The sequence below is a fragment of the Carassius carassius genome, chromosome 11, assembly GCF_963082965.1.
Source record: "Carassius carassius chromosome 11, fCarCar2.1, whole genome shotgun sequence".
Lineage (NCBI taxonomy): Eukaryota > Metazoa > Chordata > Actinopteri > Cypriniformes > Cyprinidae > Carassius > Carassius carassius.
The window spans coordinates 16,232,469-16,259,314 of record NC_081765.1 but is presented as its reverse complement, the minus strand read 5'-3'; the positions used below and the strand labels follow the sequence as shown (position 1 = coordinate 16,259,314).

The window sequence follows — 26,846 nt, the reverse complement described above, 5'->3', positions numbered from 1 at the left end:
GGTAAGTGTCGGAAAATTGGATGTAATATTTGAAAATGACATGTTATGGTCCCCCAGAACTGGTTCCCATAAAATTATGTAATGTTATCTTAAATGGTTTGGCTTTCAGTGATGAAGTTCTGTAAAGTGAGAGATGTTGCTCTTAACCACGTGCATCTGTCTTAAATGCTGATTGCTATATTTTTTAAGCTTGGACCTGGTGGCCTTCCCAAACGCGTAGTTAGGAAGAAGGTGAAGGTGGACACCTCCAAGTTCATGACTCCTTACCTGGCACACAATCAGAAGATGCTTGACCAGTACAGCCATGTAAGCAAATGACAAAGGAAATATTTTTTGCTATTAATCCGTAAGCTACCTAGACCGCTGTTTTGTTCTTATTTCATTGAAATGAATTAGACCTAACTGTTAATGATCCAAAATGATCTGTTGAGACAACAGAATCAATCATGTCCGCAGGCAACAGTTTGAGAACCATTGGAATAAAAAAAGATATTAGGGAAGAACTAGAGTCAGTAGGGGTTTGATTCAAATGATCATTCAAAAGTTTTGAGCCAGTAATTTAATAAGAATGAATTAAATTAATATTTTATTCAGCTAGAATGCATTAAATTAATCAAAAGTGACAGACTGCTCTATAATGCAAACTGAATTTGTATGTTTATTTTTATTTTTATTTTTTTAGAATAAATACAGGGAGGCATATGAAAAATCAAAGGGGCAGCCCTATGCCATTTCGGCTGACACACCTGAGATGATTCGCATCAAAAAGGCCCAGGAGCAGCTCAGTGAGGTATGTACCCCTGATGGATCATATCAGTGCTTTTCAGTCTGTCAGAATATAGTTTGCAACATCTATATATTTCCATGGGGTGTTTTGACTGATGCTTTTTTGAAACCTCCTTAGTTGAGATCTCCTAATAAACCACAACCAGACACTTCTTAATTCTAGCAGATGTTGTAAATTTAACTGACCATGAATTGTTTTGGTTACCCAGGTGAAATACCGTATGGAAGGACTGAAGGCCAAAACCACCAGCCTTTATGATGGCGAGGCTCGTGAGATTGCCCATGTGAAGCACGCCACTGAGCTCATCAGCAAAGTAAGTGCTTGTGTCAAAACAGTGACTACCCAACATCTAGTGAAATCCTGATTCCTTTCCTCGTTTTTATTATCATCATGTCATAACATAAGTTCTTACATATGCTTTTTCCAGGTTTTGTACAGGCAAAAATGGGATGAGACCAAGGATAGGTACTCGCTCCCTCCCGATGCCCCTGAGTTGGTTCTTGCTGTGAAGAATGCAGCAAATTACAGCAAGGTAGACCTCTGATTCCTGTCTTGGCACTAAAGTGATATTTATACTGTCCTTACTGGCTGATTTACCCTCTACGATGATTGAATATCCCTACCAGAAACTGTACACAGAGGCATGGGATGATGATAAAACCATGTACTATCCATACAGTGACAGCCCAGAGCTGCGCAGGGTGGCCAAGGCCCAACAAGACCTCAGTGATGTGAGTAAACTTGTGATATTATACTGTGGAACTTGAAACAATTTGGGGAAACAACACTTTTTGTTTCTAAATGTGTTCATTTAATTTTTGTATTTTACTATCCCTGTTAAAAAATACTGTTACATGTGCTCTTATTGCTCTTAGAACTGCCCTTGTTTCAAAAAACTGTTGTGCTTCATCTGTACAGATTATTTACAAGAAGGGTCATGATCAGCGCAAGGCAAAATACACATGTCTGGCTGATCCCCCAGAGGTGCAACAGGCCAAGAAAAACTTCACCAATCGTAGTAATGTATGACTTCCCTGGTTTTCTTGCTTTCTGAATCAATTTCCATTTTCCCTGTTAATAAAGTGTTAATAAAGGGTCTTTTTTTAGTTTCTATCATCTATCAGACTTGCACCAGTTGAGGGGTTTGGTCTACAGTATTACATTTTATTTGTATTTATTGTAGTTTTGTATTGTAATATATTTTACAATGTGAACATCAGGGTCTGATAATCATGTAAATATCTTCTGTCCCTGCAAGAATAGATTGTGCTCGCCAAAATAGTCTCTGGGAATAACATGTGAACTACAAAAATAATGAAAAACACTTTAATTCTTCACAGCTTAAATATCATGAGGATTACAACAAGAATGTGAAGGGCAAATGGTGCGAAACCCCTTACTTTGATGTCGCGGTTGCTAGAATGGCTATGGACAACATCAGTGATGTAAGTGCAAGAAACCCAGCATGCTTCAAAAACATATTCTGTTAAGGTAGTTCAAATAAATGCATTTATCAAAGTCAAACATGCACATTATTAATATACAAAATATGAATATTAAAATAATTAAAAAAAAAAGCTTAGTGTCACTTTGATTTCTTTCCAGAAAAAATATACGTCTGATTTTGAAGACATGAAAGACCAAATTTATTTCATGCAAACAGACACACCAACATACGCTTCTAATAAAAAGGCTCGTGAAGCTGCAAGTACGGTAAGGTTTTTAGAATTTTTTTTTTCTTCATGCATATAATGGAGTCTGTAAATCTGATACCACATGTAAAGCTGGTATTTTCTGTCTCAATGTGTGTATGTTTCAATGAATTAGTTTCTAGAAAATGTCAAACGAATGTAATTTTTTTTTAAACATTATGTGCATTGACTCCCAATGAAAGTAGTACTTACTGATGATAGACATACTTTTTTAGTTTCCATTGCATGGAAACAACCTTCCTGTGATGACTCTTTAAACAGATCATGAGTCAATCCAGAGATTCACATGTCTGATCTGGTTATCTCTGTTGATCCGTGCTTACTAATTATCATTGCCTGCATTACAAGAGAGGACATAAAAAAACAAAGAGGATTAGATCCCAGGTATTTTCATGCCCGGTAGCTATAAAAGAGACAAGGGATGGGTATCAAATTATATTTACTGAACTTGTTGTGAATTTTTTTTGTGTTGGCTTAAAAGAGAAAAAGAAAAATTTTCTGAGTCCTAAATAATCTTTAAACAGTGCAAGAAGAACCCAAGAGTCATATCAATTCACAACCGTTTGTCATTTAATATATGTATTTTTCCACCTTAACAGGTCAAATATAAGAAGGACTATGAGAAGACAAAAGCAGTGTCCGATTACAACGTTCTCCCTGCTACAGAGAACCCCCTTCTCAGACAGCTGAGATACGCAGGCACCATCTTGAGTGATGTATGTTAATCCAGATTTTAATCATTAAAGTGGTCTGCTTTGTCAGGAAATGTTTATGATCTAATAGGTTTTTGATAAGGTTGTGCATAATACATATTGCCACAAGGCAGCTGAAATAAATGATTTAGCAAATACAAATACTGAAAGCATTGAAAAACCAAAGATGTTACACTGAGTTCTTCTCTAAAAACTAAAGATGTTTAGCAATGCTCGTATCATAGTGTTACTGATTAAATGATGGTGTGGGTTATATCTTTACATCTTTAATTCAGTTAGTGTGAATAATGCAGCTCATTTAAAATGAACACATCTCATTACACCTGATAATTGAATCGGATTTCTATCTGTGTGGCCACTGTTTGGCACACAGATTAAACCAAAATGATACTAAAGATTTCAAAATGAGGATTATAAAGCGTGTCCTCTCATCATTTACTAAAGGTGTTATTTTGAGAATTTAAACAAACTTGTATTGAAATAAATGTAGTTTATATCTCAAACTGTTGACTCATTACTGACATGCCTTTCTTTTGCCTTTTCTAGAATGTATATAAAGCTAATTATGAGAAAGCACGGGGATTCAGCATCAATTACTGTGACACTCCCAAATTCAAGATGGACAGTGTCTTGAAGAAGTTCAGTGATGTGAGTAACGATTTCATAACTTGTTGCAAACATCTGATATTTCCTCATATCTCAGGTTTATGTTGTTCTCTTTCCTCAGGTCCGTTATAAAGAAAAGTATGAAAATGAGGTGAAGGGTCATTATGTTGGTAGCTATGAAGATATATTTACAGTTCACTGCCAGAAGATGGAAGAATTAAAGAATGATGTAAGCTACCTTAATGTACTTATGTGTACATTTAATCTTCTTGATATAAAAACAATTATGTGTGTATTAACACTTGCTTCCTTTGTCTTTTAAAAGCAAATCTACAAAGCTGATTATGAGGACATAAAGACAAGATGTTTCTTCCCTCAAACTATGACACCTGAATATGAAGCCAATAAGAAGCTTCAGCAATGTCAAGATGTAAGTATATATATTTAATGGCATGGGTACAGAACATGACTTTACGTGATTTTTGTTTGTGTGTGTGTGTGTTTGCAGAAAGTTTATCGTCAACATCCAGACAAGGTGAAGTTCACACAGGTGACAGACTCACCTGTTCTTGTGCAAGCTGCCATCAACGCCAAACAGCTGAGTGATGTACGTGAAAAAGCTTTAATTACTATGACTAAATAAAACCAAAGACACTGTAAAAAGTTTACCAGGTGGTTCGTGGACCTTGTCAAATGTTGCTCTAGAAAAATCCCCTCATTCATTATTAGAGCACAGTTGTCATCTCAGTGCTGCTGATAAAAGAGTGAATCCCTAGACATATTATTAGAACTGTTGTTTGTGCTATTTTGAGATTTGAGTGGTAAGTCACAGGCAAACAAAGCCTGATAAACAACTGACCAATCCGTTTGAGACCGAGGAGCCATCTGGTGGTGTTCATCGAGTTCATCATGTCTCACTGAACACCACAATCATGGAGCAATCACAATCACAATCATGGTGTGTGTGTGTGTGTGTGTATATATATTTATATATATAAGATTACATTTTCATTAGCCATTATAATTATACATTTGGTGTAGAATACTGTATATTATCATTTTATTAACACTGTATATTAACACTTTTTTCTCTTTTTTTACAGCTCAACTACAAGGAAAAGTATGAGAAGGAGAAGTTTAAGTGTTACCTCCCTCCTGATTACCCTTTCTTCATTCAATCTAGAGTTAATGCTTATAACCTTAGTGATGTAAGTTCATTCGATCTTCATTCACGCTCGCCATGATTTTGCCAAGTAAGACATGTTCCTGGATCAACATCTTCTGATGATCCTGGATCAATATTACTGTACAAAAATACAGACTTAACCCAATCCCTATCCCCAACCCTACCCATAATTTATTCCTAAAATCAGTAGGAAATGATAGCTGATTGAAAAGGGAGTATAAGCACCTAACCCTGATTGTAAGCCTAAAACATATATTTCCTGAAACGTTATATCTCATTTCTGATTGGTTGATTGGAATGTTGTTCCAGGATCAACAAGGATGTTGATTCAGGAACATGTTGTACTTGGTGTAATCACGCTCACCCTTCATTCATAGCAGTGCATTGAACTGAACCCTGATCATAATGCACTGTTTTCTCTATTTCATGTTCACAGACGTGTTACAAGTTTGAATGGGAAAAAGCAAAAGCGAAGAAATTTGAGATGAAAGGAGATGCAATTTCGATCCTTGCAGCCCGTGCTCACACTAACATTGCCAGCGATGTAAGTAAATGGGATATTTGGGTCATTTACCTGACGGTGTGTAACAAAACAATTAAAAATATTTCAGGTAATTGTGACAATGATGTGGTCTTTAATTTTAGGTGAAATACAAAAAAGAATATGAGAAGAACAGAGGACAGATGATTGGGGCCCTCAGCATCAAAGATGATCCCAAGATCATGCATTCAGTACATGTTGCTAAGATCCAAAGTGAGGTATGGTTAGTTAGTGCATTACTGATAACTTGTATACACAATCCTGAAGTTTTTTCTGTACTAACAGTACATTTTTGATTCTCTGAAATAGCGTGAGTACAAGAAAGACTATGAGAAGATGAAGACCAAGTACCATTCTCCACTGGACATGATGCTTGTGACTCTTGTTAAGAAATCTCAGGCCATTGCCAGCATGACTGGCTATAAGAATATCCCAAACCGTTACCTTCTCCCTTATGACAGCATACCACTGGTCCTGGCAAAGAATGCCAATGCTCTTCAAAGTGATGTAAGGATCCCTGCTGCTTTAGACAAACTAGAATTAGTACAGATTTACAAGTTCTGTGTTGACAAGTGCCGTTGTCATTGCTATACTGAAGTATTTCCTATTAAAACACGAAGTTGGGTGAGAAAGGCATATTGAAAATATTGTCTTTTTTTAAAATGGCCAATAACCTAACATCCCAGCTGTGAACAAATGCAAACCATGCTATTTTAGTCAGAAGTCTAACATTACATTTAGATTCATGCATTTAGCCATCTTTCCCCTTGGCTGACTGCCTGATGTTCTTTTATAATGTAATAAATAAATAAATAAATTCTAGTCAGAAGTGGGTGGTATCAGAGTGAGGAGATATTCTTATTCTAGAATATTTAAGAACTTGAGTATACAAAATTTACGAGTGCAAGTTTGCCCCATTTTGGTCCTGAATGAAAAAGACAAAATTTTACATGCATATATCTGCTAAAAGATACAGTATATGATATATGGGCTCCCTGTTCTTAAAGACATGGACTAAAAGCCACAAATACCAATTTAATTTGCTCAAATACACATAATTTGTCATCTTCTAAACTAATTTGTATTTTTTATTTTTTTTTGTATTTTATGTATTTGTTCATTTTAGTTATGTTTATTAAACATGAACCAAGTCCACATAGCAAAAGTTGATCAATCATACCTTTATTTTTTTTTGGCGTTACTGATTTTTCTGTCATTTGTAACCACAGAATGAATACAAGTCCGACTACAATAACTATGTCAAAGGAACGCCTTGGGTGCCTTACGGCTCCATGGAAGTTGAGAAATCCAAGAAAGCAGGGGATATCTTATGTGAAGTATGACACTTAATGTTTTATCTGTATAAAGAATTGATTTCTATTGTTATCAGTAACGTCACTTGACTATATCTTTCTTTTTCTTACTTAGAAAAAATACAGGCAGCATCCAGACACCATTCATTTTACTGCTATAGATGACCACCCTCTCCAGCTGCAAGCCAAAGTCAACCAGATGATAAGAAGTGATGTAAGCAATACCACAAAAAATAATAATAAACATGTTTCTCTGAATAAATGCTAAAGCAGCACGTTTATGTGATCACTGAATATTTCCCCACTATAGCTGCACTATAAGAAAGGTCTGGATGAAGTCCATCAGAAATACTCCCTCCCTCCTGATGTCCCACAGTTCCTTCAGGCCAGGTGTAATGCCTACAACATAAGCGATGTAAGTGAAAATGCCCTAAAGATTTATGTTTTTTTGTATGTTGTTTTTTGCAAAGTTGATGCCTCTGTATATCTATTGCATCTCTTTTCAGAAATGCTATAAGCTTGAATGGCTGAAGACTATTGCAAAGGGGTATGATTTGAAGCCTGACGCCATCCCTGTACAAGCTGCGAAGGCGGCAAGAAATGCTGCTAGTGATGTAAGAGATCCCTTCATAAATCCATAAAGAGGAACAATGGATGGGAAACTGCAGTGTGGAACAGAATATTAAATACACTGTTTGATTTACATTGTCTTTCAGGTTCAGTATAAGAAGAAGTATATGAAGGAGAGAGGCCACCACGTTGGCTTCCGTAGCCTCCAGGATGACCCCTTGCTGGTGCACTACATGGCAGTGGCTAAAATACAGAGTGATAAACTATACACAAAGGATTATCACAAGGCTAAGCTGAAGTACCATACACCTGTGGACATGTTGAGTGTCGCACATGCCAAACATGCCTCAAAGGTTCAGACATATGCAGGATACAAGCAGCATTTCCATCATTACACCCTGCTGCCTGATGCAATGAACCTGGAGTTAGCTCGCTCCATGAACATCAGCTCCAGTGATGTAAGAAACATTTCAGAATCTTCGGCTCTATGTGTGACTCTCTTATCTAGATTTACAAAAATCAATTGCATCATACATTTTCCTTAATATTGATCTAACAGAACATAGCTTTCATAATTGGCTTAAAACCCATCTATTCCATCTTTATTTGACCCTCTAGCTTTAGCACTCATTATTCTAATTCTATTCTTAATAAAAAAATACATCTTTAGTATAAAAGATGTGAGATACTAAGCATAGTTGATATTTCTGTGAATGTTTTATTTAATATGTGTTGTTTGATTCCAACAGGTCCAATATAAACAGGATTATGAGAACTATGTAAAAGGCACTGGCTGGATCCCCATTGGTTCTCTGGATGTTGAGAAAGCCAGAGTTGCTGGTGCAGCTCTCAATGAGAAGAAGTACAGGCAGCACCCAGACACTATCAAGTTTACCAGCGTTCTGGACACCCCAGTCATGGAACAAGCCAAACTGAATGCAAAGCAGCTAAGCGATGTGGGTGAAAAATGCATGCTGTTGACCGGTGCCCATGATTAGTGTCCACAATGTTAAAAATGTTTAACAATGCCATAAGGTTGAATATGTTAAATTGATGTTTTACTTTCTGAATCATGTCAAATTTGTTTTTCAGAGGCTGTACAAAGCCAGTGGTGAGAAGTTCATGCACACTTACCATCTCCCTTCGGATACACCAGAGCTTCTGCAAGCCAAATACAATGCTGTCAATGTCAGCAAGGTAAGAATGCATCGTATCTTATACAGTATATGACAATGAGATGGTTAACGGTATCAAGTTCAACTGAAAGCTTGTTTTATTTTGCCTTTGCAGACCTACTATACCTATGCACACAAGCAGGATCTTCTGAAAGGACATCATATGAAGCATGATGCCATTCCTGTTGTTGCTGCAAAATCCTCTAGGGATATTGCCAGTGATGTACGCAAGCATACATTTAGTTTATTTATATTTAATTTGTTTGAGTGCATTGTTGACTTACATGCAACTGTGTTGCGTTATTTTTTATAGTACAAGTATAAGCTTGCATATCAGAAGGCTAGAGGTCACCATGTTGGCTTCCGTAGCCTTCAGGACGACCCCTTGCTGGTGCACTACATGGAGGTGGCCAAGATGCAAAGCGAGAGGAACTACAAGAAGGATTACCACAAGGCCAAGCTGAAGTACCATACACCTGTAGACATGCTAAGTGTTGTGCAGGCCAAAAACGCTTCCAAGGTTCAGACATATGCAGGATACAAGCAGCATTTCCATCATTACACCCTGCTGCCCGATGCCATGCACATTGGACTGGCTCGCAACATGATGGAGATCCAGAGTGATGTAAGAACAACTGAATAAGGATATGACAATGACCCAGTCACCCAATGACAATTACCCACTGTTTTGTCAAAATGATTAACAGATAATTTTTTTTTCTCTTCAGAATTTGTACAAATCAGATTTCAACAGCATCTTCAAAGGAGCAGGTTGGGTTCCCATAGGTTCTATAGATGTTGAGAAGGCCAAGGCTGCCAATAAAGCCCTTGATGAGAGGTCATACAGAATTCACCCCAGTACGCTAAAATTTACCAGTCTAACAGATCAGATGAACATGGCTTTGGCCATTAGCAACACAAAACTACAAAATAAAGTAAGTGTACTTTGATAATTTATTGTGAATGATAATAAGAATGATGATCTAATACTGACTTGAGAGTTCTTGTTTGCTTATTATTCCATTTAAGGCTGCCTACAAAGCCTCTGGAGAGAAATTTATGCACACCTACAATCTACCACCTGATGCTCCAGAGTTCCTGCAGGCTAAATATAATGCCCAGACTGTGAGTGAGGTGAGTACAATAGCATATAAAATCTCATTAAAAAAAGAGAAACACTTTTCAAAAGGGTTCTATGTGTTTACATTAGTTTAGTTAATTTTCAACTATTGCATTAACCGGTTTCAGCATATGCACTCTAATTGTGTTATTACCAAAGTGTCTTGCAGGTTTTGTGTTTTTCCTCATGTAATTTCTTTTTTCTTTTTTTTTTTATACTGATTTGATCAGTTAATTGCATTTTATTTAAATAACTGTATTTAAAACTGTTGTTATTTTTATTGTCAATGAAAGACTAAAATAATGTAAATGTTAAAAAAACTTATTTTATAGTCACGCTACAAGGCACAGTGGCTTGTGGACATTGCCAAAGGCTATGACCTGAAAGCTGATGCTATTCCCATTGTTGCTGCTAAACAAGGAAGACACATTGCCAGCAATGTAAGTGCAAAATGTATCTTGCATTAAAATGCTGAAGGACTTGTTCAGCAATACCAATATATATGTCTATATATATATATTATTTTTATTTTTTATTATTTTTTTTTGCAATTACATGATGAATGTACTGGACTGATTAGCATCTACTGTTCTTTGATCATAGTATCAATACAAAAAAGCATTTGAGAAAGCGAAAGGCCATCATGTTGGCTTCCGTAGCCTTCAGGACGACCCCTTGCTCGTGCACTACATGGAGGTGGCTAAGATACAGAGCGAGAAGAACTACAAAAAGGATTATCACAAGGCTAAGCTGAAGTACCATACACCTGTGGACATGTTGAGTGTTGTGCAGGCCAAAAATGCCTCAAAGGTTCAGACATATGCAGGATACAAGCAGCATTTCCATCATTACACCCTGCTGCCCGATGCAATGAACCTGGCGTTAGCTCGTTCCATGAACATCAGCTCCAGTGATGTAAGTCCATCTTATTTTAGATCCACACATCCCATATGGAGGGGGTACCATGGGATTAACAAAGGATTCAAACATTATGTTCATTATCTCCCAGGTTGAGTACAAGAGTGAGTACAACGCCTCCATGAAGGGTCTGGGTTGGGTGCCCATTGGTTCACTGGCTGTAGAGACCGCAAAGGTTGGGGGAAAGATTCTGAGTGATTACAACTATCGCACTCACCCCTCGAACCACAAGTTCCACAAACTTATGGATTCTATGGACCTTGCATTGGCTACCGCCAATAATAAGATCATGGACAAGGCAAGTCTGAATTAAGTTTATTTTCATTGTTTTGACTGTTGTAAAATTAATAGTCAATCTATGAAAACTGAATTGCTTTTGGTTGCAGAAGTCCTACCATGCTGCCTGGGAAAAGGACAAGCTCAAGATTCATGTGATGCCTGACATTCCTGAAATTGTCCTGGCCAAAGCCAATGCACTTAACATGAGTCAGGTAAGACTGACTAATACATTTATTCAAATGATTCTCATTAATAACCAAAGCAACAACAATAACAACAACAAAAAAGTCTATTGCAGTACAGTATATTCCATTGCCTTTTCTGTGTCTTTTCAGAAACTCTACAAAGCTGGCCTTGAGGAAATGTATAAGAAGGGCTATGACCTCAAACCAGACGCTATTTCAATTGTGGCTGCCAAAGCCAGCAGGAATATTGCCAGCAATGTAAATGTCCTATCATCTATTCTATTGGTGTCTTAGTACTTTTTTTTAAATGTCTGCAAAATTATTCATGTGTTGGCACTATGCTGTAATCTTTTCTGATAAATCGATGTATCTGTAATTACAGTACAAGTATAAGCTTGCATATGAGAAAGCGAAAGGCCACCATGTTGGCTTCCGTAGCCTCCAGGACGACCCCTTGCTGGTGCACTATATGGAGGTGGCTAAGATTCAGAGCGAAAGGAATTACAAGAAAGATTACCACAAGGCCAAGCTGAAGTACCATACACCTGTGGACATGTTAAGTGTTGTGCAGGCAAAAAATGCCTCAAAGGTTCAGACATATGCAGGATACAAGCAGCACTTCCATAATTACACCCTGCTGCCTGATGCAATGAACCTGGCGTTAGCTCGTTCCATGAACATCAGCTCCAGTGATGTAAGTCCATTTTATTTTAGATCCACACATCCCATATGGAGGGGGTACCATGGGATTAACAAAGGATTCAAACATTATGTTCTCCCAGGTTGAGTACAAGAGTGAGTACAACGCCTCCATGAAGGGTCTGGGTTGGGTGCCCATTGGTTCACTGGCTGTAGAGACCGCAAAGGTTGGGGGAAAGATTCTGAGTGATTACAACTATCGCACTCACCCCTCGAACCACAAGTTCCACAAATTTATGGATTCTATGGACCTTGCATTGGCTGCCGCCAATAATAAGATTATGGATAAGGTAGATTATATAGAAATGATCCATAATTTCTGAGATTTATGTTCATCTAATCTAATTGATGGAAGTTTTGTGGATTATTTGGCTGGTCTGATCAATATATAATATTTTGAATGTGTTTTGTTATAGCAAGCATACACAGATGCTTGGAACAAGGACAAGATAAAGGTCCATGTTATGCCTGACAGTCCTGAAATTCTTCTTGCAAAGGCTAATGCAATCAACATCAGTGAGGTAGGTGTACTCTGTGTATTTGCAGAATCACAAGTACTTATGGAGTAAGATACATTTTAGACAAAATATACCCAGCTTTTGCTTCACCAATGAGAACTTGTTTCATGTGTATGAATAACACACAGTAGAAGTGTTTTCATTGAGTGAATGTATCAGTCATTCATAAAAGCACTCACATTTCATCACTTATGATGTAACAGTGGACCTATTTGAAAGAGTCACTGAAAAATCCCCTGTTCCCTGTAGGGATTTTATAAAAGCAATAATAACATGTATAACATGTTTTGATTATAGAAAGCCTACAAAGCAGGACTGGAAGCCCTAAAGAAGAAAGGTTATGACCTCAAGGCAGATGCTGTATCAGTGGTTGCAGCTAGGGCATCCACAAATATTGCCAGTGATGTGAGTTACTCAGAAAGATAATAAAAATGTTTCTGTCACTAGTGTTATCCAAATGTTATCCCTTCTTATCTCTACAAATATTTCTTGTTATAGTACAAGTATAAGAAAGAGTACAATAAAGCAAGAGGACACCATGTTGGCTTCCGTAGCCTCCAGGACGACCCCTTGCTGGTGCACTACATGGAGGTGGCTAAGATACAAAGTGATAAACTATACAAGAAGGATTACCACAAGGCCAAGCTGAAGTACCATACACCTGTGGACATGCTGAGTGTTGTTCATGCTAAGCAGGCTACGGCTGCTCAAACCTTTGCTGGATACAGGAACATCATTACACATTATAAAGTTCTGCCTGATGCCATGAACCTAGAACTAGCCCGTAACATGCAGGCGATCGCAAGTGATGTGAGTTAGAATTGTGACTTTGTATTTTAAATGTTTATTATATTTGGATTCTTCAATAAAATGCTTGATTTGATGGCATTCTCTCTAATTCTGCAGAACATCTACAAATCTGAGTATAACAGTTATATCAAGGGAGTTGGATGGATTCCCATTGGCTCTCTGGATGTGGAGAAAGCGAAGACTGCTAGCCGGATAGGCAGCGAGAAACTGTACCGCACACATCCTAGTAACTTCAAGTTCACTAAAGACATGGATTCCATGGATCTGGTCCTAGCTACGGTCAACAATGAAATCAAAAACAAGGTAAAAGTTGAAACCATTTGACTTGACATGCTGCTTTGCTTTTGATTATAATGACTATCAGGTTTAGTCAAGTGACTTTCTTTTTAGAGGCACATAATTAATAATAGCCAGTATGTTTCAGAATAATTTAAAATGGACCCATTTACTCTTCCTTCAGCAAAAGTATAATGCAGCCTGGGAAGAGGACAAAACCAAGATTCACATTATGCCAGATTCGATGGAAGTGGCTCTTGCTCGTCAAAATAAACTAAACTACAGTGAGGTGAGTGATGTTGCCATGTTCATAATTGTTGATTGATTGTAAACAGTAACTGTCATTAAGTAACAGTATTTAAATATTATTTTCATATTCTTCTTTAGAAACTCTACAAACTTGCCAATGAACAAGCAAAGAAAAAAGGTTACGATCTACGTGCTGATGCCATCCCAATTCAAGCTGCAAAAGCATCATGTGCAATTGCTAGTAATGTAAGTTTTCTTTTATTATTATTATTATTATTATTATTATTGGACCCAGCATTGCATTACTGTGTACATAGCCAATTGTAATGGACATTTTAATGGACTTTTCACAGTACAAGTACAAGACTGGTTATCGTAAGCAAGTTGGTCATCACATTGGAGCACTCAGTGTCCAGGATGATCCTCTGCTCATGCTGGCCTTGAACTCAGCTAGGATTGCTAGTGATGCCCTCTACAAGAAAGACTTCAACAAGTCAAAGACCAAGTTCAACCTCCCAGTGGACATGATAGCTTTTGAGTTGGCCAAGAAGAACCAGATCCAGGTCAATGATGCCAACTACAGAACCTACCTGCACAACTGGACCTGCCTGCCCGACTCCAATGATGTTGTCCAGGCCAGACAAGTCTATGACATCCAGAGTGACGTAAGTCTGATTTTACTGCAGTTTTTAGAGTTTTTAAAGCACTCTTTTCACATATGTCTGCTCTTAGGCGGTGTACAAGGCAGATCTGAAGTGGCTAAGAGGTCTCGGATGGGTCCCCATTGGTTCACTTGATGTTGAGAAAGCGAAAAAGGCTGGAGAAGTCCTAAGTGAAAAGAAGTATCGTCAGCACCCAAGCAATTTCAAGTTCACTTGCACAACTGAAGACATGCCACTGGTCTTGGCAAAAGCCAATAATGAAATTATGAACAAGGTATCTTTACATTTGATTTCTATACCCATATGGAAAATATCTCAGTTATTGTTTGTGATATCAATTTTGGTGCTTAATTCCCTCTTTATTCTGGCAGTCAAAATATATTGAAGCTTGGAACAATGATAAAACAAAGATTCACATAATGCCAGATGCAATGGACGTGGTTCTTGCAAAGCAAAACAAAGTCAACTATAGTGAGGTCAGTATTTCAAATTTAAAGTTGCATATGAGAGTTTTCTTATTTTTTATTTAAGCAAATATTCCAAATATAAACCATGAGTCTATACTGTATAGATTAAGAGCAATGAGCACTGGTTTTATGACAACAAAAGATAAATTATATGTTTTCAAGTTTGTTCAAATATTTTGTCTCATTTGCTCTGCAGAATCAATATAAACTTGCCAATGAAATGGCCAAGAAAAAGGGTTATGATTTGCGCAATGATGCCATACCCATCATCGCAGCCAAAGCCTCCAGGGACATTGCTAGTGACGTAAGTATAACAAACTCATAAGGCAATATGTGACACATTGAACATATGCTTTCATTTGCTACACTAAGGACATTTTCTTTCTTTGCAGTACAAGTACAAGACTGGTTATCGTAAGCAAGTTGGTCATCACATTGGAGCCCGCAGCATCCAGGATGATCCTCTGCTCATGCTGGCCTTGAACTCAGCTAAGATTGCTAGTGATGCTCTCTACAAGAAAGACTTCAACAAGTCCAAGACCAAGTTCCACCTCCCAGTGGACCTGCTGTCTCTTGAGCTGGCCAAGAAATGTCAGATCCAGGTCAATGATGCCAACTACAGAACCTACCTGCACAACTGGACCTGCCTGCCCGACTCCAATGATGTTGTCCAAGCCAGACAAGTCTATGACCTCCAGAGTGACGTATGTAATATCCAGCTTCTGTTAAGCGATAATCATTTATCCATTTCTGGATCTTCATGGAATTGATTTTCTGTTTTATACTTTAGTTTGTATCTAGTTTGTATTGGAAAGAGCCAAGAAATTTTGTTGGTATCTGTTGTCTTCTTTATGTTGAAAAATAAATAAATCTACAGATACTGATACTGATGAATAAACTATATGGAGTCACTAACAGGTATTCTTTCCATTTATGTGTCTGCTCTTAGGCTGTTTACAAGGCTGATCTGAAATGGCTTCAAGGTCTTGGATGGGTTCCCATTGGTTCAATTGATGTTGAGAAAGTGAAAAAGGCTGGAGAAATTCTGAGTGAAAGGAAGTACCGCCAACACCCAAGCAACTTCAAATATACCATGACAACTGAAGATATGCCAATGGCCTTGGCTAAAGCCAACAATGATGTCATGAACAAGGTAACTACTGAACTGATTTTATTTTAGGCAGTTTATGTGTGTATGTTAAATGTTTTGTTGATATCTTTAATTTCATACTCTTATTTGACAGCAACAATATGTTGATGCATGGAACAAAGACAAGTCAAAGATCCATATAATGCCAGATGCTATGGACATTGTACTCGCAAAACAAAACAAGGCCAACTACAGTCTGGTAAGTATGACACAACATTGGCCTCTTTGTGATGCATAATGGATGTTCTTGATTAATAATAATTTTTTTTTTTCATAAAATAACTGTTTTAATGAATGTTTTCTAAGAAATTATACAAGCTTGCAAATGAGGAAGCTAAAAAGAAGGGCTATGACATGCGAAATGATGCCATCCCCATCAAAGCAGCCAAGGCCTCCAGGGATATCGCCAGTGATGTGAGTACATTGAATTATAGCATCTAAAAGTGAATAAAACATTCCATAGAACTAAGTCATGCCTTAAACCGCTCATTCTTTTAAACAGTACAAGTACAAGACTGGTTATCGTAAGCAAGTTGGTCATCACATTGGAGCCCGCAGCATCCAGGATGATCCTCTGCTTATGCTGGCCTTGAACTCAGCTAAGATTGCTAGTGACGCTCTCTACAAGAAAGACTTCAACAAGTCCAAGACCAAGTTCCACCTCCCAGTGGACATGTTGACACTTGAACTGGCCAAGAAATGTCAGATCCAGGTTAATGATGCCAACTACAGAACCTACCTGCACAACTGGACCTGCCTGCCCGACTCCAATGATGTTGTGCAGGCCAGACAAGTCTATGACCTCCAGAGTGACGTAAGTATGCAACGTTTAAACATGGCACATTCATGATTTGATAAGTAAGATTCTCAAATTATCAGAGATTTTCAAATACCCAGTTTATGGAAGAATATTGTATCACTACTTAATGCTAATTTTTATGCCATGTTTGTTCTCAGGCGGTATACAAAGCTGATTTAAAATGGCTTCAAGGTCTCGGATGGGTTCCCATTGGCTCGATTGATGTTGAGAAAGTGAAAAAGGCTGGAGAAATCCTGAGTGAAAGGAAGTACCGTCAGCACCCAAGTAACTTTAATTTCACTTGCACAACTGAAGACATGCCTCTGGTTTTGGCCAAAAACAATGCAAGCATTATGAACAAGGTAGCCTGCTTTGATCAGCAGCATAGTTTTCTTCTAATTTCCAATGTAATATGTAAAGATACTTTGCATTTATGTTTTGTTTTTTATTTTTCCTTTAACTACAGAAAAGCTATGTGGAAGCTTGGGAAAATGATAAGACCAAGATCCATGTCATGCCAGATACAATGGAGATTGTGCTTGCTAAACATAACAAAATTAACTACAGTGTGGTGAGTCATTCATTTAGTGTCTCGACTTGAAGATGGGAAGTTATGTTTGATTTTCCTCATATTTCCATTTCTACCTAATCCTATTCCAGAAACAATATACGCTTGCCAATGAGGAGGCCAAAAAGAAAGGCTATGACATGCGTGGTGATGCCATTTCTATAAAAGCAGCTAAAGCCTCTAGGGATATCATCAGTGATGTGAGCGCTCTTTTCCTTTGTTCTTCTTACTTAGTCTTATAGTTTATGGTCCAGAATGTGTAAAAATGTTTATTTAGATTTTTTATTATTTTTACTGTTCTTTAATTCTTCAACTGTAGTACAAGTACAAGGCTGGTTATCGTAAGCAAGTTGGTCATCACATTGGAGCACTCAGTGTCCAGGATGATCCTCTGCTCATGCTGGCCTTGAACTCAGCTAGGATTGCTAGTGATGCTCTCTACAAGAAAGACTTCAACAAGTCCAAGACCAAGTTCAACCTCCCAGTGGACATGATATCTTTTGAGTTGGCCAAGAAGAACCAGATCCAGGTCAATGATGCCAACTACAGGACCTACCTGCACAACTGGACCTGCCTGCCCGACTCCAATGATGTTGTCCACGCCAGACAAGTCTATGACCTCCAGAGTGACGTAAGTCTGATGAAAGTGCTCTTGACTTTTATTGACATTTCTTTTTAGTCATGCAAAATTTTACATTCTTTCTTTGCATGACCATTTAGGCTGTGTACAAGGCTGATCTGAAATGGCTTCAAGGAATCGGATGGGTTCCCATTGGTTCAATTGATGTTGAGAAAGTGAAAAAGGCTGGCGAAATCCTGAGTGAAAGGAAGTACCGCCAACATCCAAGCAACTTCAAGTTCACACTTACAACTGAAGACATGCCAGTAGTTTTAGCTAAAAATAATGCTACTGTTATTAATAAGGTAAATCTACTCAGTAGGTTTCTCAAAACAAGAACCCTAACAAATAGCTTAAAAGTAAAATGTCTGACATCTCATTTAATGTAACTCTTATAGAAACTTTACACTGAAGCCTGGGACAACGATAAAACCAAAATCCATGTTATGCCTGACTGTATGGACGTTCTGTTGGCAAAGCAGAACAATATGAATTACAGTGAGGTATGTATATGTCTTAAAAATTTACATTTTTTCACATAAAAAGTTTTTAAACCTGTAGTAATGACACTCTGTAAAATATTTTCCAATTTTAGAAAAGATATAAACTTGCCAACGAAGAATCTAAGAAAAAGGGCTATGATTTGCGCAGTGATGCTGTTGCTATCAAAGCAGCGAAGGCATCCAGGGATATCATCAGTGACGTGAGTACCTATTAGAAAATATTTTTTGTCAAACACACTTTACTGTGAATAATTAACTTCTAAGCAAATGTAAAGATGGTATATAATTACATTACTAATCTTTTTAGTACAAGTACAAGACTGGTTATCGTAAGCAAGTTGGTCATCACATTGGAGCCCGCAGCATCCAGGATGATCCTCTGATCATGCTGGCCTTGAACTCAGCTAAGATTGCCAGTGATGCTCTCTACAAGAAAGACTTCAACAAGTCCAAGACCAAATTCCACCTCCCAGTGGACATGCTGACTCTTGAGTTGGCCAAGAAATGTCAGATCCAGGTCAATGATGCCAACTACAGAACCTACCTGCACAACTGGACCTGCCTGCCCGACTCCAATGATGTTGTCCAGGCCAGAAAAGTCTATGACCTCCGTAGCGATGTACGTTTGTCAAACTAAAATGTTATTCAAATGTCAGATAGTTTTCAATTAAATATGAAGTGTTTAGTTCTGCAAAGTCACATTTTGTCTCCACCTCAGGCTGTGTACAAAGCAGACATGGAGTTTATGACTGGTGTAGGATGGGTCCCGATTGGCTCGCTTGATGTCCTGAAAGCAAAGAAAGCAGCTGAGATTCTCAGTGAGCGACTCTACAGACAGAAACCAGACACATTTAAATTTTCACAAGACATGCAGTCCATGCCATTGGTGCTTGCCAAGGCAAATGCACAAGTTATGGATCAGGTTAGTAGAATAAAAAAAGTCATATGTATGGAATCCAAATAAACCATGTCAACAAAATTCTCTGGAGAGCAATTTAGGCAATATATCAATTAGAACATAAAGTTTAATATATATTAGTGTGTATTAATTATTCATTAATTTTTTTATTTACTGCAGGATATTTTAATTTCCACCATAACATCTCTCACAGCAATACATTTGTCACTAAAAACGAATCTTTTTTTCCCATTTTAGCATCAGTATCATGCAGCATGGGAGCGTGACAAGATCAAGATCCATATTCCTCCTGATACCCCAGAGATTGTCCTCTCAAGTGCTAATGCAATGAACAATAGTAGGGTAGGTATCACTTCTTAAATGATTTTTCTTTCTTCATTATATATTTGTTTTAATAGTTCAAATAACATCTCAAATTCATGCATTCCGTTTGATTTCCAAAATTAGTCCTATTCATTGTATTACTCAAAAAAAAAAAAAAAAAAATAATAAAAATGTTGCTTTCAGAAACTGTACAGACAAGCAGTTGAGGACATCTTCCGGAAAGGCTATGACCTCAAAACTGATGCTGTTGCCATCAAAGCTGCTAAAGCATCCAGAGATATTATTAGTGATGTAAGTGTATACCTTTTTAACATTTGCTTAGCTGATTGATACATTTTCTTTTTTGTTGTCCTGTCACATAAATATAAATAGGAGCCATCTTTAAAGTTAAGGCATTATGTGCCATTGCTAGTTATGTATGTTTTTCTTTCTTATTGGACCCAGCATGCAATTACTGTGTACTTACTTGAATGTAATATATGTTTAAATGGACTTTTCACAGTACAAGTACAAGACAGGTTATCGTAAGCAAGTTGGTCATCACATTGGAGCCCGCAGCATCCAGGATGATCCTCTGCTCGTGCTGGCCTTGAACTCAGCCAAGATTGCCAGTGATGCTCTCTACAAGAAAGATTTCAACAAGTCCAAGACCAAGTTTCACCTCCCAGTGGACCTGCTGTCTCTTGAGCTGGCCAAGAAATGTCAGATCCAGGTCAATGATGCCAACTACAGAACCTACCTGCACAACTGGACCTGCCTGCCCGACTCCAATGATGTTGTCCAGGCCAGGAAGGTCTACGATCTTCAAAGTGATGTGAGTTTTTTCGGAATTTTAATTTGTAACCGGTATAAATAGACCTATTGTATACTACCAGCATTGTCTTTTTACCATTTCTCATGTATTTTCTACCATCAGGCTGTGTATAAGGCTGATATGGAATGGATCAGAGGTACAGGATGGGTTCCGATAGGCTCAGTCGATGTAGAGAAGGCTAAAAAGGCTGCTGAGATTCTGAGTGAAAGGAAGTACCGACAGCATCCAAGCAATTTCAAGTATACAAGCAAGACAGATGCCATGCCTTTTGCTCTTGCCCAGGCTAATGCCAAGGTCATGGACAAGGTATTATTTTCCTAGACAATTTAACTAATCTGTGTAAAATAGTAAAATTAAATTGCATTTTTAAATCACTGTTGCAGGCTGAGATTTGTACACCATAGGTGAACGTATCTAACTTTTTGTCTTCATTATTATTGCATTGCAGAATGCATATGTAGATGCCTGGAATAAAGAAAAGATCCAAATCCATGTCATGCCAGACACCCCTGAGATCATTCTTGGAAAACAAAACAAACTCAACACAAGCATTGTAAGTACAGCAGCTCTGTTTTGTAGTGACCATTAAATCACAAATACATGCACACTGGTATAGTTTTAAATCACGTTAAATCAGTGTGAGTCGCTTTATAATGTTCTTTGCAGAAATATTACCGTCAAGACTATGAGAACAGCCTTAAGAAGGGCTACCTCCTGCCTAAGGATGCTGTCGCAGTGAAATCTGCCAAGGCCTCCAGAGACATCATTAGTGATGTAAGTCTTACTGTGTATCTCATCTAACACATTAAAAACATAATGTTAAATGATAGTGCTCAAATTTCTTTTACCTATTTAAACCTTCCAGTACAAGTACAAAGCTGGATACAGGAAGCAGCAAGGGCACCACATTGGAGCCCGTAGCATCCATGATGATCCCTTGATCATGCTGGCCTTTAACTCAGGCAAGATTGCTAGTGATCTTCTGTACAAGAAAGATTTCAACAAATCCAAGACCAAATACAACCTCCCAGTGGATCTGCTGTCTCTTGAATTGGCCAAGAAATGTCAGATCCAGGTCAATGATGCCAACTACAGAACCTACCTGCACAACTGGACCTGCCTGCCCGACTCCAATGACGTCGTTCAGGCCAGGAAGGTCTACGATCTGCGAAGTGATGTACGTATATGCTTCGCTTCACACGCTGTGCTGTTTACAGTGGTTTGTTATATTGCTACATTAACTACATTGTTGTAAACTTTCAAACTAGGCTGTATACAAAGCTGATCTTGAGTGGATCCGTGGATGTGGCTGGATGCCGCAAGGATCTATTGACGTGCTCAAAGCCAAGAATGCTCAGGCTATCCTTAATGAGAAACTGTACCGTCAGCCCCCCAGCACTGTCAAGTTCACAAGTGCTATGGACCTGCCTGCTATTGTTCTAGCCAAGCAAAATGCTGACATCCTCAGCGATGTAAGATTATTTTCTTTAGTTGCCTTTAAAAATGCCTTTGATAATGAATGTGCTGAAAGAAAGTAACAGATGTGTTGTTTTTCAGTTTTTTCATCTTTGTGTGGCAAAAAAGGCATTTAACTTTTTTTATTTGAATTACTTTGTTTTCAGAGGAAATACAGAGAAGCATGGGAAAACGATAAGACATCTATCCACATTATGCCAGATACACCTGCCATTGAGTTGTCCAGAGCCAATGCCATTGCCGTCAGCAATGTAAGCAAATTCACATGCAGGACTGCTGAGTGTAACTAAAATGAACTCTGCTTTTTGAGCGTATTATGCTTATAAATTATTGTTCTGAAATTCCATTTTCTTTTGTCCTGTTGCAGAAAATGTATACCAAAGACTGGGATGCTACGAAAGCAAAGGGTTACCAAATCAAAGAGGATGCCGTGTCTGTGATCAAGGCTAAAGCCTCCAGAGAAATAGCCAGTGACGTAAGACATCACAAAGACATGTTTTTTTCTGTCTGTTTTCTGAATTTGGTAGTATTTTTATATTGAGAAATATCTATATTGAGAAGTATCTCAAATTTTGTCTTTTATATCCCCTTTCTGTTATTTAAGAGTAATATAAATACGATTGCTTACAACTGATCCGATCATCTTTCAAATACAGTACAAGTACAAGACTGGTTATCGTAAGCAAGTTGGTCATCACATTGGAGCCCGCAGCATCCAGGATGATCCTCTGATCATGCTGGCCTTGAACTCAGCTAAGATTGCTAGTGATGCTCTCTACAAGAAAGACTTCAACAAGTCCAAGACCAAGTTCCACCTCCCAGTGGACCTGCTGTCTCTTGAGCTGGCCAAGAAATGTCAGATCCAGGTCAATGATGCCAACTACAGAACCTACCTGCACAACTGGACCTGCCTGCCCGACTCCAATGATGTTGTCCAGGCCAGGAAGGTCTACGATCTGCGCAGTGATGTAAGTTGAGCTTTGATTGTGTTTAAAAAATCTTTAAAGCACAGTGTTATACTTTGTTTCATTTTTGATGTTTAGGCTGTGTACAAGGCTGACCTGGAGTGGCTCAGGGGATGTGGATGGATTCCCCATGAGTCTGTTGAAGTTGTCAAAGTGAGGAATGCCCAAAAGATTCTGGCTGATGTAAGTCCTTGGGCACTATACTGTATACTGTAATTATTTCTACCAGTGAGTTTCTTTTCAAATTATGCAGTAGAGAAGGTAATGAATTGCTGTGTTTTTTTTTGTTTTTTTTTGTCTGATTCAGAGAGGCTACCGTGTGAAACTGGATGAGCAGAAATATACAACACCCATTGAAAGAGTTGACTTTGTGTGCTCCAAAAATGCTGCTGATGTGCTCAATGAGGTAAGTAGTAAAACACATATTATATGTATAATGTTATTTTTTTATTATTTTCCTATATGTAAAAAAATTATAACTTCAATTTATAAGCCTTATTATTCAATTTTCTTCTTAATATTGAATGGATAGTGTGAAATATTCAGGGCACACTTCAAACATGTGAATAAATACAACCTTAAACCAAGAACTTTGTTACCTAATTATTAGGTCTGTGATAATTGCATATGTTTCTCTGTTGTAAGCTGCTTTGGAAAAAAACATAGTCTAAGTGAATAAATGTACATTTAAATACTTTATTAATTTGTCTAAACATTTCAACATAATATACAAATATTTTATTTACAATTTGAATAATATATACAAAATAGAGCAAGAGTTTGAGTATAAAAATTAATAAGAAAATAAAAAAAACTAAAAGAAATAAAACTGATTAAAGAAATAAAAGTTTATTTTAAAGATGGAAAAATAAAAGTGAGTGAAATAAGTATTGTTTTGTCATAGTTACTCAGAACTATTACAGTATATGCATATAAATCATGTTCTCTCCACTGAAATGCTGTCATGCCCAAGACATTAGTTTCACACGTGGTTTTCAGATGCGACTGTTCTCTAAATATCTCTTTTTTGTTCTCAGGCTAAGTATCGTGAGGCCTGGCACCAGGACAAGATTAAATACACGTTGACAGACTCTCCAGTTTTGGCTACAGCCAGGGAAGTGGCCAAAATGTACCACCCGGTAATGCATTTTTCTTTTTGAGAAATAAATTCTGTCTGTAATGATTGCTTAGTAATGAAGTGTAGTAACAAAAATGTCATTTTAAACATCACTCATAGCATTTATACACCAAAAGCTGGGACAAGACCAAGTCCACATCATACTTCATGCCCGGAGATGCGGTTCCGATTAAACAATGCATTCAGACCACAAAAGTACAGAGTAATGTAAGTAAATAAATAAAGCTATACATAAAACCATTTCACCTTAATTTTAATCATGCACACAAATAAATTATCTTCTTTTTTTTCCAGTACAAGTACAAAGAGGGCTACCGTAAGCAAGTTGGTCATCACATTGGAGCCCTCAGTGTCCAGGATGATCCTCTGCTCATGCTGGCCTTGAACTCAGCTAGGATTGCTAGTGATGCCCTCTACAAGAAAGACTTCAACAAGTCCAAGACCAAATTCAACCTCCCAGTGGACATGCTGTCATTTGAACATGCTAAGAAATGCCAGATCCAAGTCAATGATGACAACTACAGAACTCGCTTGCACCAGTGGACATGCTTGCCTGATCAAAATGACGTCATTCAGGCCCGTAAAGCATATGACTTAGCCAGTGACGTAAGTAATGGGTGAAAAGGTTTTTAAATCAAAATATTTTTTCTTGTTCATTAAAATAGGAGTATGAGAGTAAAGTTTTGTTTTAAGTAAAAAAATCTTTTTTATAATACTATAAAAATACTTTCCCTCCAGAATGTCTACAAAGCAGATCTGGAATGGTTACGTGGTTGTGGATGGGTGGCCGCTGATTGTGTGGATCATGTCAAAGTCCGAAAAGCCCAAGAGATTCTGAATGATGTAAGTTTGACCAAACAGTTTTTTGCACAAAGTCTCATTTAAAACGCAAACCTCTGTTTATAACAATGCCTGTTTATTTTCCCCACGCAGAGACATTACAAGAAGGATGCTAAGGAAAACTTTAGCAAATTTACCCACATTGTGGATCGGCCTGAGGTTGTTCTTGCCAAGGTTAACGCCTTTAACCTCAGTGATGTAAGTGTGTCTCAGATTTGGGCAATTTCATCATCATAGTGAAAAATTTTCTCGGAGAGGTTAACTTATCTACCACGCCAATCTTTCTGTTGTTACTCAGCTGAAGTACAAGGAATCATTTAACCTGGAGAAGGGCCACTACATTGGATCTGATGATACACCACAGCTGGCTCACTCTAGAGATGTTGCAAAGATGATCAGTGAGGTAACAATGCATATTCCAGACTTATTTGTATATATTTGCATTTTATTTATGTGATGCATTACATTCGGAATGTTTTGTTTTTGTTACTCTAGAAATTGTACAAAGTCAGCTGGGATGAGAGCAAAGCCACTGGCTACCAGCTGAACCATGAATATATACCAGTACAACAAGCCAAGAGGACCAGAGACACGATCAGTAATGTAAGGATCAAAAATGAATAAAAATTAAATGGAATATACCCTTTAAGTTTTGCCACAGATCAGTGACAGGGCAGTACCACATATGTTTAATAAAGTCTTTTTAATATGGTACCCATGGTTTTTTTTTGGCTTCAAATACTGATTTAGAAGTGCTGTAAACAATTGTTAATTGTTTCTTGTATTGAAATACTGCAGTGTAAGTACCTTGATAGTCATGAGAAATCCAAAGGCCACTACATGGCTTCAACACTGGCTGACTTCCCTGAGGTGGTTCGCTCTGGCCAAATGGAGAAAATGAAAAATCTGGTGAGTTGTTTTTATTATTACTATGCCTGAGTTCTAAGGTCGCTGTTCTTTGATATTCACTTGGTAACATTTATATTTGAATTCCTCGTTAACCAGACTTTTTTGATCTGTCCAACAGAGAGACTACCACAAATCGTACAATGAAACCAAAACTAAGCTCCACATTCCTTCTGATATGATCAGCCATGTGGTTGCCAAGAAATGTCAGGAAATCCTGAGTGATGTCCTATACCGTTCATATCTGCACCAGTGGACATGCCACCCTGATCAGAACGATGCCATCCGTGCACGCAAGGCCAATGAGATCTTAAGTGATGTAGGTTATTATTGCAGTGATATTTAGACTGGATTGGGTTTGCTGGATGGCTTCATTTGACTAATTTCTCCCTGACAGGTGTTCTACAGAGATGACCTGAACTGGATGAAGGGTGTTGGCTGTTACGCCTGGGACACTCCTGAGATTGTGCGTGCCAAGAAGTCATACGAGCTGCAGAGTGATGTAAGTAAAATTTTTTAGTCTCATCTAGCCGTTGACAAAGAAGAGACATTATGTTTTCAGCTGTTTGAAGGACAAATGTTTGTTTCCAAACAGATTAAGTATAAGGCAGAAGGCAAAAAGGAGTGGAACAATTACTCCATTGTGACAGACACACCTGTATATGTGACTGCTGTCCTGGGACACACTTGGGCCAGTGAGGTTAGTAATCCCATTAATCTACATTTAAAGGGACAATAAGTAACTTTTTAGGTATTTTATTATCTAAAATCAATATTTTTATTCATAAATATGCCCTCAATGGTGTACAAATACCTATGCCAATGTTTAAACTAATCCTCGTAAATGAAGAATTTATTATCTTTATATACATGGGACGGGTAGGTCGACGGAGGCTTCCATGTAGTTCCGCCATCTTGCAAAACTATAATAGCAGAGAGGGACAAAAAGTACTAAGCCAACGCGTTTCCACAACGCGTTTTCGGTCAGAGCCAGAAACGCAGGTGCAGAGCAGTGAGAGGCGCTTGAAACTGCACCGGC

General features: G+C 37.9%; 1 protein-coding gene across 2 annotated transcripts in view; it reads left to right on the top strand.

Moving 5' to 3' along the window:
• The window catches only part of LOC132152881 (nebulin-like), a 58,604-nt gene that overhangs the window by 4,640 nt on the left and 27,118 nt on the right, over positions 1–26,846 (top strand). For both annotated transcript variants that reach the window (XM_059561820.1, XM_059561819.1), the window contains 83 exons: positions 190–306; positions 683–790; positions 996–1,100; positions 1,215–1,319; positions 1,414–1,518; positions 1,706–1,810; positions 2,128–2,232; positions 2,393–2,500; positions 3,099–3,215; positions 3,759–3,860; positions 3,940–4,047; positions 4,144–4,248; positions 4,327–4,425; positions 4,922–5,026; positions 5,441–5,548; positions 5,650–5,763; positions 5,855–6,052; positions 6,775–6,882; positions 6,974–7,072; positions 7,169–7,273; positions 7,365–7,472; positions 7,575–7,886; positions 8,178–8,384; positions 8,521–8,625; positions 8,719–8,826; positions 8,917–9,228; positions 9,332–9,538; positions 9,633–9,737; positions 10,056–10,163; positions 10,327–10,638; positions 10,733–10,939; positions 11,028–11,132; positions 11,256–11,363; positions 11,488–11,799; positions 11,888–12,094; positions 12,221–12,325; positions 12,620–12,727; positions 12,821–13,132; positions 13,229–13,435; positions 13,593–13,697; positions 13,796–13,903; positions 14,011–14,322; positions 14,390–14,593; positions 14,691–14,795; positions 14,983–15,090; positions 15,179–15,490; positions 15,736–15,939; positions 16,031–16,135; positions 16,243–16,350; positions 16,439–16,750; positions 16,894–17,097; positions 17,202–17,306; positions 17,396–17,503; positions 17,623–17,934; positions 18,024–18,227; positions 18,321–18,425; positions 18,518–18,625; positions 18,733–19,044; positions 19,144–19,347; positions 19,582–19,686; positions 19,852–19,959; positions 20,171–20,482; positions 20,585–20,788; positions 20,931–21,035; positions 21,149–21,256; positions 21,348–21,659; positions 21,751–21,954; positions 22,105–22,209; positions 22,326–22,433; positions 22,615–22,926; positions 23,002–23,106; positions 23,231–23,329; positions 23,961–24,062; positions 24,161–24,268; positions 24,356–24,667; positions 24,800–24,904; positions 24,995–25,099; positions 25,200–25,304; positions 25,397–25,504; positions 25,700–25,810; positions 25,929–26,126; positions 26,205–26,309; positions 26,403–26,507. In XM_059561820.1, coding sequence (XP_059417803.1) covers positions 190–306; positions 683–790; positions 996–1,100; positions 1,215–1,319; positions 1,414–1,518; positions 1,706–1,810; positions 2,128–2,232; positions 2,393–2,500; positions 3,099–3,215; positions 3,759–3,860; positions 3,940–4,047; positions 4,144–4,248; positions 4,327–4,425; positions 4,922–5,026; positions 5,441–5,548; positions 5,650–5,763; positions 5,855–6,052; positions 6,775–6,882; positions 6,974–7,072; positions 7,169–7,273; positions 7,365–7,472; positions 7,575–7,886; positions 8,178–8,384; positions 8,521–8,625; positions 8,719–8,826; positions 8,917–9,228; positions 9,332–9,538; positions 9,633–9,737; positions 10,056–10,163; positions 10,327–10,638; positions 10,733–10,939; positions 11,028–11,132; positions 11,256–11,363; positions 11,488–11,799; positions 11,888–12,094; positions 12,221–12,325; positions 12,620–12,727; positions 12,821–13,132; positions 13,229–13,435; positions 13,593–13,697; positions 13,796–13,903; positions 14,011–14,322; positions 14,390–14,593; positions 14,691–14,795; positions 14,983–15,090; positions 15,179–15,490; positions 15,736–15,939; positions 16,031–16,135; positions 16,243–16,350; positions 16,439–16,750; positions 16,894–17,097; positions 17,202–17,306; positions 17,396–17,503; positions 17,623–17,934; positions 18,024–18,227; positions 18,321–18,425; positions 18,518–18,625; positions 18,733–19,044; positions 19,144–19,347; positions 19,582–19,686; positions 19,852–19,959; positions 20,171–20,482; positions 20,585–20,788; positions 20,931–21,035; positions 21,149–21,256; positions 21,348–21,659; positions 21,751–21,954; positions 22,105–22,209; positions 22,326–22,433; positions 22,615–22,926; positions 23,002–23,106; positions 23,231–23,329; positions 23,961–24,062; positions 24,161–24,268; positions 24,356–24,667; positions 24,800–24,904; positions 24,995–25,099; positions 25,200–25,304; positions 25,397–25,504; positions 25,700–25,810; positions 25,929–26,126; positions 26,205–26,309; positions 26,403–26,507 — 13,077 coding nt within the window. The remainder of the gene's footprint in view (positions 1–189; positions 307–682; positions 791–995; positions 1,101–1,214; positions 1,320–1,413; positions 1,519–1,705; positions 1,811–2,127; positions 2,233–2,392; positions 2,501–3,098; positions 3,216–3,758; positions 3,861–3,939; positions 4,048–4,143; positions 4,249–4,326; positions 4,426–4,921; positions 5,027–5,440; positions 5,549–5,649; positions 5,764–5,854; positions 6,053–6,774; positions 6,883–6,973; positions 7,073–7,168; positions 7,274–7,364; positions 7,473–7,574; positions 7,887–8,177; positions 8,385–8,520; positions 8,626–8,718; positions 8,827–8,916; positions 9,229–9,331; positions 9,539–9,632; positions 9,738–10,055; positions 10,164–10,326; positions 10,639–10,732; positions 10,940–11,027; positions 11,133–11,255; positions 11,364–11,487; positions 11,800–11,887; positions 12,095–12,220; positions 12,326–12,619; positions 12,728–12,820; positions 13,133–13,228; positions 13,436–13,592; positions 13,698–13,795; positions 13,904–14,010; positions 14,323–14,389; positions 14,594–14,690; positions 14,796–14,982; positions 15,091–15,178; positions 15,491–15,735; positions 15,940–16,030; positions 16,136–16,242; positions 16,351–16,438; positions 16,751–16,893; positions 17,098–17,201; positions 17,307–17,395; positions 17,504–17,622; positions 17,935–18,023; positions 18,228–18,320; positions 18,426–18,517; positions 18,626–18,732; positions 19,045–19,143; positions 19,348–19,581; positions 19,687–19,851; positions 19,960–20,170; positions 20,483–20,584; positions 20,789–20,930; positions 21,036–21,148; positions 21,257–21,347; positions 21,660–21,750; positions 21,955–22,104; positions 22,210–22,325; positions 22,434–22,614; positions 22,927–23,001; positions 23,107–23,230; positions 23,330–23,960; positions 24,063–24,160; positions 24,269–24,355; positions 24,668–24,799; positions 24,905–24,994; positions 25,100–25,199; positions 25,305–25,396; positions 25,505–25,699; positions 25,811–25,928; positions 26,127–26,204; positions 26,310–26,402; positions 26,508–26,846) is intronic.